Source organism: Miscanthus floridulus, chromosome 6 (assembly GCF_019320115.1).
Source record: "Miscanthus floridulus cultivar M001 chromosome 6, ASM1932011v1, whole genome shotgun sequence".
Classification (NCBI taxonomy): domain Eukaryota; kingdom Viridiplantae; phylum Streptophyta; class Magnoliopsida; order Poales; family Poaceae; genus Miscanthus; species Miscanthus floridulus.
The window spans coordinates 23445910-23462108 of NC_089585.1; the positions used below are offsets into that span (position 1 = coordinate 23445910).

General features: G+C 52.5%; 3 protein-coding genes across 3 annotated transcripts; 2 read left to right on the forward strand and 1 right to left on the reverse strand.

Annotated features, from left to right (window-relative positions):
- Nucleotides 1–842: 842 nt before the first annotated feature.
- Nucleotides 843–2190, reverse strand: LOC136457854 (putative E3 ubiquitin-protein ligase SINA-like 6). Its single transcript, XM_066457859.1, has 2 exons — nucleotides 1892–2190; nucleotides 843–1813 (listed from the first exon to the last, which is right to left on the reverse strand). The coding sequence occupies exons 1-2, from the start codon at nucleotides 2165–2167 to the stop codon at nucleotides 1058–1060; spliced, it is 1032 nt and encodes a 343-aa protein (XP_066313956.1). The 5' UTR covers nucleotides 2168–2190; the 3' UTR covers nucleotides 843–1057.
- A 4198-nt stretch (nucleotides 2191–6388) lies between these two features.
- Nucleotides 6389–7749, forward strand: LOC136457855 (uncharacterized). The gene is made up of 2 exons (XM_066457860.1): nucleotides 6389–6702; nucleotides 6844–7749. The coding sequence occupies exons 1-2, from the start codon at nucleotides 6394–6396 to the stop codon at nucleotides 7684–7686; spliced, it is 1152 nt and encodes a 383-aa protein (XP_066313957.1). The 5' UTR covers nucleotides 6389–6393; the 3' UTR covers nucleotides 7687–7749.
- Nucleotides 7750–13900: 6151 nt separating this feature from the next.
- On the forward strand, nucleotides 13901–15396 carry LOC136457856 (E3 ubiquitin-protein ligase SINA-like 7). Its single transcript, XM_066457861.1, has 2 exons — nucleotides 13901–14346; nucleotides 14445–15396. Exons 1-2 carry the CDS (start codon nucleotides 14044–14046, stop codon nucleotides 15207–15209), a joined length of 1068 nt encoding a protein of 355 aa, XP_066313958.1. The 5' UTR covers nucleotides 13901–14043; the 3' UTR covers nucleotides 15210–15396.
- Nucleotides 15397–16199: the final 803 nt, after the last annotated feature.

Genomic DNA, 16199 nt, shown 5'->3' on the forward strand with positions numbered 1-16199 from the left:
CTAGAATAGTGGGCTACTAAAACCGACGTTGGAACTACGAAATCAACTTGATCTTCCAGATTAGTCAATTTGTTCATGATTCCCGAACATCAAACAATTACTGTGCTTCTCCAAGGAGACCTTGTGCAAATTTTTTAGTGTTCTACATAAAATCTCCCATTTTTGCACCTACTCCACCGTACATTCAACAATAGCAAAAAAAAAAGGCCTAATTGAGGCCATGTTTAGATTTCAAAAATTTTCAACCCAAAGTGTCCCATCGAATCTTGCGGCATATGTATGGAGTACTAAATATAGACGAAAAACAAAACTAATTGCACAGTTAGGTGAGGAATCGCGAGACGAATCTTTCGAACCTAATTAGTCCATAATTAGATACTAATTACCAAATACAAACGAAAGTGCTACCGCCGATCCAAAAAAAATTTTGGGAACTAAGGCCCTCCACAATGTTGTGCTTGAGTGGTGCCAAAAGAGGAGAGAGAGCATTTAGGCTTCACTTCACACGCTGTGGTAGGCGATGCCAATTTGAAGCGATGCCACGAAAACTGGGAGCGAAGAAAGTAGCTGCGCCGGTGCTCCAAACAATAAAAAACTAGTACTGTCCTGTTGATATGAGACTGCGGCAAGTACTCTGCTGCTGCTGTGAGACTGCTGCTGCCACGAAAACTGGGAGCGGAGAAAGAATACGTTACTTTTACACGCTGCAGCCAGAAAGTCAATAAAGCATCACTGTGGGTTGGTATGCATAAGCAGTATCAGGCACCGCTCACATTGTGGAGGGCCTAACCGCGCCCTGAATCATACCAAAAGATTTTAGGAGAAAACAGCTGTACCCAATTCTGATGGGAAATATACTGACAGGTGAAAACCTGGGGTAAAGAATTCATGGCTTTGCTTGGAGCTACTACTCCATAGCCGAACCAAGTTCAGTAGCGAGATCGATCTGCATACGTTTGCTTACAAACCCACAATCTAGCGTACGATTGAACTAGGATGGATGAACGGATCCCGTCGGCGACAGTGGAGATGGGCAAGCAGCGCAGCCCCGAGGCGATCAGAGCTTCTCAATGAGAACGCCGAGGTGGATCTCCCTGGACGCTCCGAGCATCATCACCGGCGCCACGCCCAGCCACATGGCGTCCTCCGTCACGGCCTGGCCGGGCGCCGCGCAGCTCGGCACGTCCGTCTCCATGCACAGGCGAGGACCCGCGCGGCCCGCCGCGCCCCGCGGAGCGGGCGCCTTCGCCCAGAGCACGCACTTGTACTGCGGCCCCGCCCTGGCGTTCGCCCTCACACACGCGACCGAGACGGCGGTGGCCGCGCCGCGCGCGCGCACGGACAGGACGAACACGGCGGGGCGCTCCTCCGCGTCGTCCTTGCCTTCCTCCTCCTCCTCCTGCTGCTGCTGCTCCTCCTCCCCCACGACCAGGAGGCGGTCCGGCACTGACGCGGGGACGCGGAGCGAGTGGATGGCGCCGTAGCAGGGGATCTTGTGCACGGGCCAGGAGTGGGCGGCGGCGAGGTGGGCGAGGAGCGCCGGCGGCGGGGCGGCGAAGGCGCAGCCGGGCTCCGGGCACAGGCACGGCGCGTGCCCGCACGCGCTCTGGTGGCTGGCGGCCCTGTAGTAGGGGATGTAGCTCCGGCACCCGAACTGCTCGTAGGGGCACGGCAGGTGGAGGTCGACGTAGAAGACGTCGAGGCCGGGGCAGAGCGCGTAGTCGGAGGCGGTCCCGTGGTCGCGGCACGTCCGGCAGGCGTTGATCGGGAGCTTCATGCGGCAGCCGCCGCACGCAAGGTGCCCCACCGCGCACTGGGAAGCCAACAATCACAGCCAGTGTGTAAACAAGAACCGAACTTTTCGAGAATCGGAGTAGAAGATGTCGCTGACCTGGTAGATGGGGCGCTTCAAGGCGAGGGAGCACAGCGAGCAGCAGAGGCGGGCCTTGTCCACCACCAGCACCGTCGTCAGCCGCTTCGGACGCGGCGCCGCCCCCGCGGCCGGCCGGCCTCCGAACGAAACAGTTACACCAGCTTCGCGGGGCTTGCTTTCTTGGTCTTGGTTAGCCACTTGGACGTGCAGCAGCTTCGGCACTTCCTTGTCCTTCTCGCCGCCGGCGCCGGGCGCGTCGCTCCCCGTCGACGGCGGTCGCGGTTGTTGGATCATCTCGCCTTGCTGGTCGACTGGTGTGGATGAGAAGGAACCGAATCACTACAGCTACAGGCCTAGTACAGCGTTGGTATTGCGTGACTGACCGGGGATATTTAACTTTTTTACCGTTATAACAGGCGGCGACTCGCGGGATAGCGTTTTTAGGTGTGGTTTAGTTACCAAAAATTTTCACCTTAAACTATCACATCAAATCTTACGGCACATGCATAAAGCATTAAATATAGACGAAAATAAAAACTAATTTTACAATATGGTTGGAAATCGCGAGACGAATGTTTTAAGACTAATTAGTCCATGATTAGCCATACGTGCTACAGTACTAGCATGCGCTAATGATGGATTAATTAGACTTAATAAATTCGTCGTGTAGTTTTCAGGCGAGCTATGTAATTAGTTTTTTTTATTAGTATCCGAAAACTCCTTCCGACATCCCCGAAACATCCGATGTGATATAAAAATTTTATTTCACGAACTAAACACACCCTTAGATTGGCCATACGGTTTTAGCAGCAAAATCGATACACTTTTGTCACTTTTGCTCACATGGCATACCAGCATCGAGTCACGCCACCGTCGCAGTCCAGCTCGATCCGAGCAGGTTCAACTAAAATGACCGCCCTTGCCCTTAGCTTCTCTATTCTCCCTCCCCCTCCTCCCCACTTACACATGGGCCCCACAAGTCAGACTTTCCTTCAACCTCCCGCCATCACCACGCAGTGAGCGAATGGGAGGAGCTCGTGCAGTCAAACGAGTGTGGCAGGGACGGCACGGGTGGCAGGGGCCTCCCTCCCTCACTGATGGAGCGTGTGCCGCCTGCCTGTGCCTTATAGGCGGCTGGCAGCTACAAGTAGCTAGCTGGGGAGGTCAAGTTGTGTGTCTCGGCTTGCCGCGACAGCAGCAAGCGTCGCGTGGTCAGTCTGCTTGGCTCGGCTGCCCCTCCTCCTCGGCTCGAGGGCAGTCGCCGGAGCCGGGGTCACGCTTGCCGGAGCCAGCCGCGCTCACCGGAGCCCAGGTAGCACGCGCCGAAGCCGGGGAAGGACGGCGCTCTGCAAAGCCGCGGTTACGCCCGCTAGAGCCCGGGTCGCGCCCGCCGTAGCCGGGGAAGGGCGGCGCGCTAGATCCAGACAGCAGCGCCTTCGTCGGAGGAGGGGCCTGAGCCGTGGCCGAGCGCACAACATGGCCGAGCGCACCGACGCACGCTGCGGAGGAGCTCATCGCGCAGGTTCGGCAGGGACATGCTCTCGTCTGGGACGCGCGAGAGAACGAACGCTCTCGTCCGTGGTTGACTGGTTGTCGTTGACATGGTGGCGGTGGCCTCAGATAGCAGCTGCCGCGATGAGGCTGTCGAGGTCAGCGGCGAGCTAGCCATTGACGGCGAAGAAGCCGTGGACGACGAGGAGTTCAACCTAGGCCTTGACATGGCTGGCACGGTGTTGTAGTTGTTGGGAAGAGACGTCAAAGGCGCAGCGGTGATGCCATTAGGCTCCTGTATCTCCCCACGCAGAGCTGGTGAGTGGTGACCATGGAGCCGCATGCACTCAGTCGTCGTCGTTGAGTAGGTGCTTCTCTAGCTCCTGCAACAACACCAGCTCTCTGGCCATCGAGCGACCCAAAGCCGACAGCCTGGCCACTTCTTGCGGAGGTGCACAGCCACCATCTGTCGGTGCAACAGTGGCGGCATCAGCGACAGCAGCGTCTCCATGTACGGCGCGGTGGTGAGCGACGGCGTGGGTCCAATCTCTGGACCTAGCCTAGGACCTCTCGCGACTCGCGGGCCTCGGGCATGGAGCACGACCTCGATCCCATGCGCACCGCTGGACCTGGAGCATCGGAGCAAGGCGCACATCTCAGGCCGGCATTCGACACGCTGCACAACTTCGCTCACACGAGCCGGCGTGCCAATCAAAGAGCTGCTGCTCGTCCACGACCACCCTTGCTTCACCGGCGAGCGCCCGTCGGCTCGGAGGAAGGAGACGCGCCCGCCAAGGCACAGTCCTTCCCCTGCAGAAGAAGCGCTCGCGCGCGGCGCCGCCGGCCCGCGGCGGCTTGCCTGAGAAGGTCGCCTGCGATGAAGAAAAACATCGGGCGGGACTCCACGAGCTCCTTCCCTTACCTCACTGTGTGGTGATGGCCGGAGGTTGAAGGAGAATCTGACATGTGAGGCTCACGTGTCAGTGAGATGGGGAGGTAGAAGGTGGTGAATAGAGAAGCTAGGGATAGGGGTAGGGCGGTCATTTTATCCGAGGCTACTGGCTCGGATTTAAGCTGACTGCAGTGCAGGCGTGCCACACGAGCAAAAGTGGTAAATGCGTATCGATTTTTTTCTTTCTGCTGCTAAAACCATATCGTCAATCCTAAAAATGCTATATAAAAGAGTCGTCATCCGTTATAATGATAAAAAGTTAAATATCCCGCCTAACTACGGGTGGTGAAAGGTAAAAGCACCTGCTACGGTGACAGATGAAAAGCACAGCACCGGCTACGAAGGAATAATATTTTTCTTTTATAATTAGTTTATTCGTTTGTTAGTTTTAGTCAGAGCTTATCAGTCAAACAATAGTATTTTTCTCTCACAATAAACTAATACCGACTAGATTTATCAGTCCAAATACCAACCAACAAACAGAACCGACCGAACAAATCAACTACTTTTTAGATTGTCTTTTCAGGGGAGCGAACAGGAAATGGCAGCTCCCCTGTGGCCGTGTTGACCGACGTGCACACATCCTCTCGCCTTTTGGACCAGTGTGTTTCATAACCGCTGCTAAAATTTAGTTGCGGTGTGCACGTCCTCTCGCCTTTTGGACCAGTGTGTTTCATAACCGCTGCTAAAATTTAGTTGCGGTCGTATCGAATGTTTGACACATATATATATATATTATTAATCATAGATTAATTATAAAACTAATTATATAGATTGATACTAATTTAGAAGACTAATCTATTAAACCTAATTAGACTTATGTTTAATCTTTCTAATGTGTACATAAATACTTGATACTAAACTTTACTCCCTGTGTATACAGTAATGTGATGTACCGATTGCATAGCCTCAATCCAGCTCTTGCTAATTGCATGATGCATTGCACGCATATGTGGTCACAGGAGTATATCTTTTTTTTGGTTATCTGTTTGTAGAAAAATAAGCTACAACTGTTAAAACTGGCACGGACCTACGTGCTAGTAATAAAACCTAACGCTAAGGGGGTGTTTGGTTCTACGGATTAAATTTTAGTTTATGTCACATCAGACATTCGGATGTTATTTAAGAGAATTAAATATGAGTTAATTATAAAACTAATTACATAGATGGAGACTAATTTACGAGACGAATTTATTAAGCCTAATTAATCCATCATTAGCGCATATTTACTGTAGCACCACATTATCAAATCATGGGCTAGTTAGGCTTAAAAAATTCGTCTCGCAAATTAGGGCGTGTTTAGATCCCAAAAATTTTGGGTTTTGGCTACTGTAGCAGTTTCGTTTTTATTTGGCAATTAGTGTCTAATTATGGACTAATTAGGTTCGAAAGTTTCGTCTCGCGATTTCTCACCCAACTGTGCAATTAGTTTTTTTTTGTCTATATTTAGTACTCCATGCATGTGCCGCAAGATTCGATGTGATGGGTATTGCGCAAAAATTTTTGGGAACTAAACAGGGCCTTAGTCACAATCTGTGTAATTAGTTATTTTTTCGTCTATATTTAATACTCCATACATGTGTCCAAACATCCGATGAGACATAGACTAAAATTTTTCTGTAGGAACCAAACACCCCCTAAAACTGTTAATTATCATGCACAGAGCGATTTTTATAGTGAGCCCTTGTTTAGTTCTACCCTAATTTCCAAAAAGTTGCTACAGTATCTGTCACATCGAATGTTTGTGGCCCGTGCATGGAGCATTAAATGTAGACGAAAAGAAAAACTAATTGCACAGTTTGGTGAGAAATTACGAGATGAACGTTTTGAGCCTAATTAGTCCATATTTGAACACTATTTGCCAAATAAAAACGAACGTGCTACAGTAACCCAAAATCCAAATTCCCCCAACTAAACACAGCCTTAGAGTGTAGATGCAATTATACAAATCTTTCCGAATGTTTTGAGGTTGTTTACCTGTAGGCTGTGCCTGTATTGTACTCCGTATAAAGTCTCCTCCAGCGTCCCCTCCTCAGGCCAATGTACTAGTACTAGAAGTCCATTGACGCGGACGGAGATGGCCGAGGAGCAGCAGCCCAAGATGCCCTCTCAATCGCCGAGCGGCGAGACAACCAGCACCAGCAAGAAGACCAAGGTGGTATTGTCCGGCTCCAGCTGCCCGGTCTCCAGTGCCGGAGTGAAGGAAGAACCGGAGCAGGGAGGCGTAACCCACGGCGGCGGAGGGTCACGCGGCGCAGGAGCCGCGGTGGCCGAGCAGGCAAGTCAAGCCTTGGAGCGGCCGCGGATCAACATCAGCGTCGACGTGCAGCTTCTCCACTGCGCCGTCGCCGAGTGCCTCCGCCCCCTCAAGCCTCCCGTAGTCAAGGTGAGATGTCGCGACAACCAAATCTAGGCAGCAGATGCGCTGTGTAGATGGTTTGTTTCCTTCAATGGCCATGGATAGAAGAAAGATTTGATTCCTTTGCACCACGGATTGATGGATTTGTCTTCGTCCTTCTGGCTGCAGTGCGAGGCCGGGCACCTGCTGTGCGACGCCTGCCTTGACGGGGGGCACTGCCGCAAGTGCGACCGCGCCACCGCCTTCGCGCACTGCGGGCCAGAGCTGGACCTGTTCGTCGGCGACGCCAGGGTGCCGTGCCCGTTCAAGTCCTACGGCTGCGGCGCCTCCGTGGCGTACCACGCGACCGCCGCGCACCAGGACGCGTGCGCCTACGCGCCCGGCCACTGCGCGGTGCCCGGGTGCCCCTTCACCGCCACCCCGCCGAGGCTCCGCGACCACCTCGCCGTCGACCACGCCTGGCCCCTGGACACGCTCCCGGCCTACGGGAAGGCGCTCCCGCTCCGCGTCCCGGTCCCGGCGCCGGCGTCGTCGGAGCCGCAGCCGCAGCAGCAGCAGCACCGCCTCCTGGTCGTGGAGGGCGACGAGCGCAGCCTGTTCGCGCTGTCCGTGCGCCCGTGCGGCGCCGGCGTGGCCAGCGGCGCCGTCGTCTCGGTGTCGTGCGTCAGGACGAGCGCCGCCGCCGAGGCCGGCCCGCGGTTCACGTACATGCTCTGGGCGAGGTCGCCGGCGGTCCCTGCTGGCATGCCCCCCCGGCAGCGCGGGCCGCCGCCGGATGATGGAGACGGACGTGGCCAGCTGCGCGGTGCCCGGCGGGGCCGCCGTCGAGGACGGGATGGCGCTGTACGTGCCGCCGCCGATGCTGAGCGGGCCGTCCAATTCCAAGGAGATGCACCTCAGGCCAGGGACGAAAACGGTACGGATATTTTCCGATCGTATTCGAAACCGAATCCGGACATTCAACATCCGATACCGTATTTGTATCCGAATACTCAAATCGTATATTTATGATGTCGATATTCAATCGTATCCTATCCGATATAGTTGATACTATCCGTATTTAAATCCGAATCCGGACAGAAATATGAGAATAAATGTAATATCGGTGATATCCGTCCGTATCCGATCCGTTTTTATACCTACCTCAGGGTCCGCATCGACGTGGTCGATTCTGTAAGCGAGCTATTCATCAGGAGTCTGACAGCTAGCGTATGACCTGCTCCACCGTGTAACTGATAGTCCCTAGTCTTCAGCTAAGTACATGCAGGATAGTTAGAGTTGATTGGCTAGGATTGATCGGCAATATGTATATGTATTATACTCTGAACATTGAATGAACTTGAGCGTTCTATTCTCTTACATGGTATCAGCTCTATCTCACGATCCCTCCTCCCTCCCACTGCTTCCGCCTCTCTGAGCCATGGCAAGCCCGTCCGGTTCTGCTGCCTCCTCCGACTTCAATCCCTTCGCTGGACCTGCTGATCCCGCTCCACCTTCCGCTGCTACCCTCGTGCTGCTCAACATTCGTAACCATGTCCCCGTCGTGCTGTCCGCCGAGGAAGGCAACTTCCGGCAATGGCACTCGTTCATTGAGCTCACTCTCCGGAAGTTTGGCCTCGCCAATCATATCGATGGCACCGTCGATGCCGCTGCTATGATCAACGACGCCGAATGGCTCTAGATCGATGCCTGCATCGTTTCTTGGCTCTACAACACCGTCTCCAAAGAAATTTGGAACGACGTCAACCGCCCCAACGCCAACGCCTACTCCGTCTGGGTCGCCATCACCGGACAATTCCTCGACAACAACCTTCAGCGCGCGGTGTACGCCCAACAAGAGTTCCATAGCCTGTACCAGGGCGACATGGGCATTGGGGAGTACTGTAGCCGTCTCAAGCGGCTCGCTGACACGCTCTACGACTGCGGCACCGCCGTCTCGGACACCGCCCTCGTCATCAACACCCTGCGCGGCCTGAACAACAAGTTCAGCCAGGCGATTGCTGTGCTCACCACCATGACTCTCCCACCCTCATCTCCTTCCACGCTTTTGTTCGAACTCAGTTTCAAACGCCCATCATGTGCTTCCAAACAGACAATGGCCGCGAATTTGATAACTCAGCATCCCGCGCGTTCTTCGCCACGCACGGCATTGCTCTTCGGCTCACATGTCCTTACACATCACGGCAAAATGGACAAGCTGAACGCGTGCTTCGCACACTCAATGACGGCGTGCGCACACTGCTGTTCTAGGCGGGCATACCCCCTACCTTCTGGCCAGATGCACTTGCGGCCTCAACCTACCTACTGAATCGTCGTCCCTGCCGGCCCCGTGTCAACGCGACTCCCTTCGAGCTCCTCTTTGGCACGACACCGGATTACAGCCATCTCTGGGTGTTTGGGTGTTTATGTTACCCTAACCTCGCGTCCACTGCACCGCACAAACTCGCGCCGCGCTCAGTGCGTTGTGTATTCCTTGGCTATCCCCTTGATAAAAAAGGCTACAAATGCTACAGTTTGGAGAGCAAACGTGTAATTGTCTCACATCACGTCTACTTCGATGAGACCAGTTTTCCATTTGTGCAGGGCCAGACTACACCGGCGCCGAATCATCCCTGTGCGCCATGCTTGTCGGACGACGTTCTGATCCCAAACGACCCTCGTTCGGCTTGACGACGCGCGCTAATGGCTCCTCCGCGTGCCCCGGCCTCTACATCCCGCAACGACCGGGCGCGCGGATTGGCACCTCCGGCCTCGCCGATCATGACGCCACCGGATGCGCCACAACCATCGGCTACGCCCACTACGCCATCCGCACCGTCAGCGCCCACTGAACCACCAGCGCCTCCCACGGCGACAGACGCTGGGCCACCACCTCGACATCCGATGGTCACGCGTGCGTAAGTTGGGGTTCACATGCCGAATCCCAAGTACGCGCACGTGGCTACTACAACGGTACTGTCTGCACCACCGACGTCCGTCCGCGCCGCACTCCGTGACCCGGACTGGAAGGCCACCATGCAAGCCGAGTTCGACGCACTGCAAAGCAATGGCACCTGGACGCTGGTGCCTCGACCGGCCAATGCCAACATCATCACTGGCAAATGGCTATTCAAGAACAAGCTGCAGCCTGATGGGAGTCTTGAATGCCGCAAAGCCCGATGGGTGGTGCGTGGGTTCTCACAACGCCCAGGGGTCGACTTCCATCAGACCTTTTCCCTAGTGATCAAGCCGGCAACCATCAGGACTGTCCTTCACCTCGCCGCGACACGGCGGTGGGCAGTACACCAGCTCGACGTCAAGAATGCGTTCCTGCATGGCGATCTCGCCGAGCGCGTCTACTGCTACCAGCCGGCTGGCTTCGTCGACAAGGACCACCCCGATCATGTGTGCCAGCTCGTCAAGTCCTTGTATGGGCTCAAGCAGGCGCCACGGGCGTGGTTCCTCCGCCTTGGTGGTCAGCTGCTCCGCATGGGCTTCACCGCGTCGCGCTCTGACAGCTCCCTCTTCATCTATCAGCGTGGTCATGATGTGGCCTACCTCCTGGTGTACGTGGATGACATCATCCTCACTGCCTCATCGCCCACACTACTGCGCCACATTGTTGATCAGCTCCGGGAAGCGTTCGCGATCAAGGATCTCGGTGAGCTGCATTTTTTCCTTGGCATCCAGGTGCGCCGTGACGCTACTGGCTTCCACCTCAACCAAGCCCAGTACACCGAAGACATTCTGGAACGTGCTGGGATGGCGAATTGTAAGCCTGCATCCACGCCAGTCGACGTCTCGCCCAAGCTGTCTGCCAAGGACGGCGACGCTGCCACCGATGGCACCTTCTACCGCAGCATCACTGGGGCACTCCAGTACCTCACTCTCACGCGTCCGGACATCGCCTACAGCGTGAATCAAGCGTGCCTTCATATGCATTCTCCTCACGACGCTCACTGGAATTTTGTCAAGCGGATTCTGCGCTATCTGCGCGGCTCCATCAACACCGGCATCACCATTTCGGCAACTCCATCGACAACCTTGAAGGCATATTCCGACGCCGATTGGGCAGGTTGCCCAGACACCAGGCGTTCGACGTCTGGCTACTGTGTGTTCCTTGGAGACTCGCTCGTGTCGTGGTCGTCCAAGCGACAGACCACGGTTTCCCGATCGAGTGCTGAAGCTGAATACCGGGGGTCGCCAATGCTGCTGCTGAGTGCTGCTGGCTCCGACATCTTCTTCGCGAGCTTCACGTCGTACTTGACAAGGCCATGGTCATCTATTGTGGCAATGTATCTGTAGTGTATCTGTCTGAGAACCCGGTTCATCATCGCAGGACCAAACATGTCGAACTGGACATCCATTTCGTCCGCGAGAAGGTGGCCCTAGGTCAATTCAAGGTGCTGCACATACCAACACGGTATCAGTTTGCTGATATAATGACCAAAGGCCTGCCGACGCCATTGTTCAACGAGTTCAGAGATAGTTGTGTATTCGATCACCAGTTGCTCCAACTGCGGGGGGGGGGGGGGGGGGGGGGGGGGGGGGGGGGTAAGCGAGCTATTCATCAGGAGTCTGTTAGCTAGTGTATGACCTGCTCCACCGTGTAACTGATAGTCCCTAGTCTTCAGCTAAGTACATGCAGGATAGTTAGAGTTGATTGGCTAGGATTGTTGTACTCTGAACATTGAATGAACTTGAGCGTTCTATTCTCTTACAGATTCAACTCCGGCCCTGCAGCGCGCTGCTTGCTTATCGTCTCCCAAAGTTTAGGGTTCCAGCCTCGTTCTTGTGCTGATTTTACGCTAAAACTATCGATTTCAATTCGTAGCTGGAAGAGAAAGGCTTGCATGTGTATTTTGTTGCTATGTGCAAATGTAAACTGTGAACCTCCAACCAAAATGGTTTCGGAGAACACTATGCATGCCATTTGCAGATTGCAATTCCATCCTCTTGCAGGAACTCGCTGCAAGCCTGCGACCAGCACCCTGTTGGTTCAATTGATTCTGTGACTTATAAGCTGAATGATTGTTTTGGTGTTTGAGAAAAACATTATATAATAGCTGATAAGTATGGTTCATACGATAAAACAAACAGTGTTAGACCTTCTAATAATACTGTTTCTACGTTGTACCTTCTGATACTACCTGGGATTGCTTGGGCTTTGCGATGGTCACTTGTCACCAAATTTGCCATTTGATTATAAAAAAAAAAACCAAATTTGCCATTTGTTAGTGCCCAAATATTCCACCCGCAACGTTATTGCATGAAGCCATTCTAGATTTCAGACAATTCAAATTTGTCCCCGTTTACAAACTAGTCATAAGACATGTCCGTTTCGACCTAATAAATCATCTATGGTGTTTCCCTGATTTTAGGGGCTGTTTGAATCCAGCCGGATTCTAAGAATGTCATCCAACAAGCTAGAGATTCTGTAGCATTTGAACTCACAGATTTTTACCTCTCATAATAATCCAAGAAGCGATTCTAGTATCCGATCCAAACAGTAGTGGCCAGCCCAGATATGTGAAAATTTCTGATTTCTGATGACCAATGCTGGCTCACGTTCAGGTTCAGTGCTTGTTTTTTTTTAGACAGAGGAACGGGTGCTTGGAACCTGCTACGGGACAGTACATGCCCCACAGCACCAGCGGCCTGAAAAGAGAACAGAAGTACAGTGTACAGACCGCTACGGGTACTTCAAGTAGTACACCGCAATATCACATGTACGAGTAGTGCTAGGCCTTGTTTAGATTGTGAATAATTTCAACCCGACAAATAGTAGTATTTTCGTCTTATTTGGTAAATATTGTCCAATCGTGGATCAACTAGGCTCAAAAGATTCATCTCGTGATTTTCAACTAAACTGTGTAATTAGTTATTTTTTTACCTATATTTAATACTCCATGCAAGCGTTCAAAAATTGATATGATGGAGAGAGAGTGAAAAAACTTGGAATTTTGATGTAAACTAAACAAGGCCCTACTCGTCATATGCTGGCTTAATCGGATGATTCCCAATTGAACCTAATACAAACTTAAAAGTATCCTCACTTCTGAATTCGTATTCAACTTTCAACACCAGTTCCCCATACCACCATAGCCCCGTTGCTGAACTAATTCAACAAAATTTGTCCAATCCGCTACGAGATGCTGCATTCTGTGCCGATTTTATGCTCCGAGTAGCATACACTGGGTACATTTCAAAACTAGACAAAAAAAAAGGACGCATTAGACGGTCTCCAACAACGAATCCATATGAGTACCAAAATCCAAAATAAATAGCAAGAGATCCAAAATCAGCCTCCAACAGAGTACCTATATGAAAGACCTATTTTAGATTACCTGAGACTATCTTCAACACCACCACCCAAAATACAAGACCCATTCAACGTTTGGGTAACGCAACAGTCAAATGGTTCGATACTCATTCGACATCCTCTTCAACAATAGGACCCAAAAGAGAATCCTTTCTGCAAATAAGTTTTCAGGAGAGAGGATACTCATATTTGGGTTGTGCCTATCAGACAACCCAAAATGGGTCTCCTATATAGGTACTCTGTTAGAGGCTGATTTTGGGTCTCCTGCTACCCATTTTGGGTTTGGGTGACCATATGGGTCACCTATTGGAGACAGTCTGAGAGACACAACTCAAATATGGGCATTCTCTTTTATGGAAACCCATTTACAGAAAGTATTCTCTTTTGGGTCTTGTTGTTAGAGAAGATGTCGAATATGTATTGAAACTTTTGCCCGTAACCTACCCAAAGAATAAATATATCTTGTATTTTGGGTGTTGTCGTTGGAGATAGCCTTACAAACTTCCCTTTTATAGTATATGAACTAAACTGAATTTGATTGAGCACGATAAAACACTCAAGTCCTCCATGGATATCCAATATTGACCCCTCACAATTTCTGTACCACAACCAAACAATGAAACAACTTTCTTGTGCAATTTTTACATTTTGAATCCGTGGTACGTCTTTCCAGCTACAGGGAATTCATTCTTTTCAGTTTTTATTAGCTTTTAAGAAATCTTGTGTTCAAAAGACAACTTTAGCATTTTGTGCAGTCTGACATCCGTGCGTATATAAAATTTTCCTTCTATCTAAAAAGGCATAAAAATCAGTTTCCCTTTTCTCCTTGTTCATTCTCCTTTTTAACCGCCTCCCTCTTCCCTGGCACTAGTCCTCTCTTCCTTGATTCCCTCTACAGTGGTACGACGGAGCATCCCAAGAAAGCTCAGACTCTTCGCTGTCGGCTGGTTCGTGTCGTGGTCGGTTCGTGAAGAAATATTGTTATTTATTTGCGCGAGAGAAAAATACTCCGAAAATTTAGGAATCTATACGACGAGCACAAGCCAAACGAAAGTTGGAGAGAAACCATGGAGGCAGGGGAGGCTGGCCCGACCAGCGAGCTGCTGGCGCCGCCGCCGCCGCCCGGGAGCAGCAAGCGCACCGGCAAGAGGGCGAGGGACGGGCCGCTGCTGTTCGGTACCCAACTGATCAGGCACGAAGGGAAAGAAGAGCCGAGCGACGCAGCAGCACAAGGCGCCGAAGCGATCGCCGCCGTTCCATGGGAGCCCCAGGCGGAAAAGCAGCCGGCACCGACGACCGCGGTTCAGGTGGACAAGGGCAAGCTCTACTGCTCGCTGTGCTCCTGCGCGCTGACGCCTCCCATCTACCAGGTTGCTCGCTTCGCTTGCCCCCATCTCCATCTCCACACGGCAAATTTCAATTTCTAATGGTGTTGCCGTCTGCGGTTGGGCGTGTTAGTGGCGTCCAGTGCGCGGTGGGGCATCTGGCGTGCTGCGCCTGCCGCGTGAAGCTCCCGGGCCGCCGCTGCCGGACCTGCCGCGACCGCGGCGCACCCCCGCCCCCCGACCTCTTCTTCACCGACCTCCGCGTGCCGTGCGACTTCCAGGAGTACGGCTGCGACAGCTTCGTCTCCTACTTCCTCAGCGCCAGCCACAGGGACACGTGCGAGCACGCGCCGTGCCACTGCCCGGAGCCCGGCTGCCCGCTCCTCCGCTCGCCCCGCACGCTCGCCGCCCACCTCGCCTGCGACCACTCCTGGCCCGTCGAGGACGTGGCGTACGGCGCGCCCATCCCGCTCGCCGTCCCGGTGCCCGCGCCCCCGGCCCCGACGCGGCGGAGCTCGACGAACCGCCTGCTGCTGCGCGGGGACGACGCGTCGCTGTTCCTGATGGCCGCGGGCCCGCTGGGCGACGGCGCGGCGGTGTCCGTGGTGCTTCTTCGGGCGACGGCCAAACCTCCCCCGCTCCCGCGGTTCACGTGCACGTTCTACGCCAACCCGCCCCCCGGCGCGGCGGAGCTCGCGGGGAGCTACTTCTTCGCGACCGTGCCGGTGAGGAGCAGCGCGCTGGCCGACGGCGCCGGCGTCGCGCCCGAGAAGGAGCTGTACTTCGCCGTGCCCAGGGAGATGCTGCACGGGGGCAACAGGGAGCTCTTCCTCTCCGTCCGCATTGATCGCTCGCCCGGGCCTGAACCTGCTTTGGAAGACAAGGAGATGATGATCACTCAAAGCTGATCAGCAAGTAATACTAGTACCAAATCGTGGGCTTTTGGGATGATAATGTTTAAGTAGGAGTAAGCAGCGTGTTCGCTTGCTCGTAGACGATCGTAAATTTTCAGCCGGAAACAGTATTTTTCTCTCACACCAAACCAACCAGCAGTAAATAATCCACGGTCGTTTACGGCGTCTCGAACAGGCCGAAGATTAGCTAGCAGAAAGATAATTTCAGGTGTTGTTATGATGCCATTTCCATCCGGGAGAGGGGTACCTATTGGGATTTTGGCTCTCGTATATGAAGAACTGTCCTTTGGATCTGCACAACTGCAACTAGCATACCAAGGGACACATATCACACACATCATCGGCCCGTTCGTTTTGGACTTAGGCTTACTTTTTCAGTTAATAAATAGTATTTTTTTCTCATACCAAATCAGCCAATAATACTTTTAGTCATAGCTTATCAGCCAAACAAGCCTAAACAAACATAGTGTATATTTTTTGATTGAGCTTCGGTAATAGTAATTTGCTCATGCAAATTGCTCATACCATTATGCTCTAGAGATACACATGTTATGCCTAACCGCACGTTACTGTGATATTCATGACATTGCTCATGCGAGCATGCCTTGGACCTGCATGACGATTAAACAGCTTTCGTTTCGGTCGAAACGATCGTGGATTATTACTGCTGGCTGGTTTGGTGTGAGAGAAAAATATTATTCTAGCTTATAATCCACGATCGTTTACGACTAAGCGAACAGGCTGAAAGTTTGAAAAAAAGATTTATGCCACTATGTCAATTATGATTTTGATATTTGGCATTGATTTAGAAAAATATGGATTTGAGCCACTAATTGTGTAAAACGTGTTCCATCTTATGCAGTTATGCTACTACTATGTAGAAACTTATTCTGTTTATGCTAATCGGCCTGTTCGCTTGGTCGTAAACGATCATAAATTTCCAGCCAGAATAATATTTTTCTCTCACATCAAACCAACCAGCAG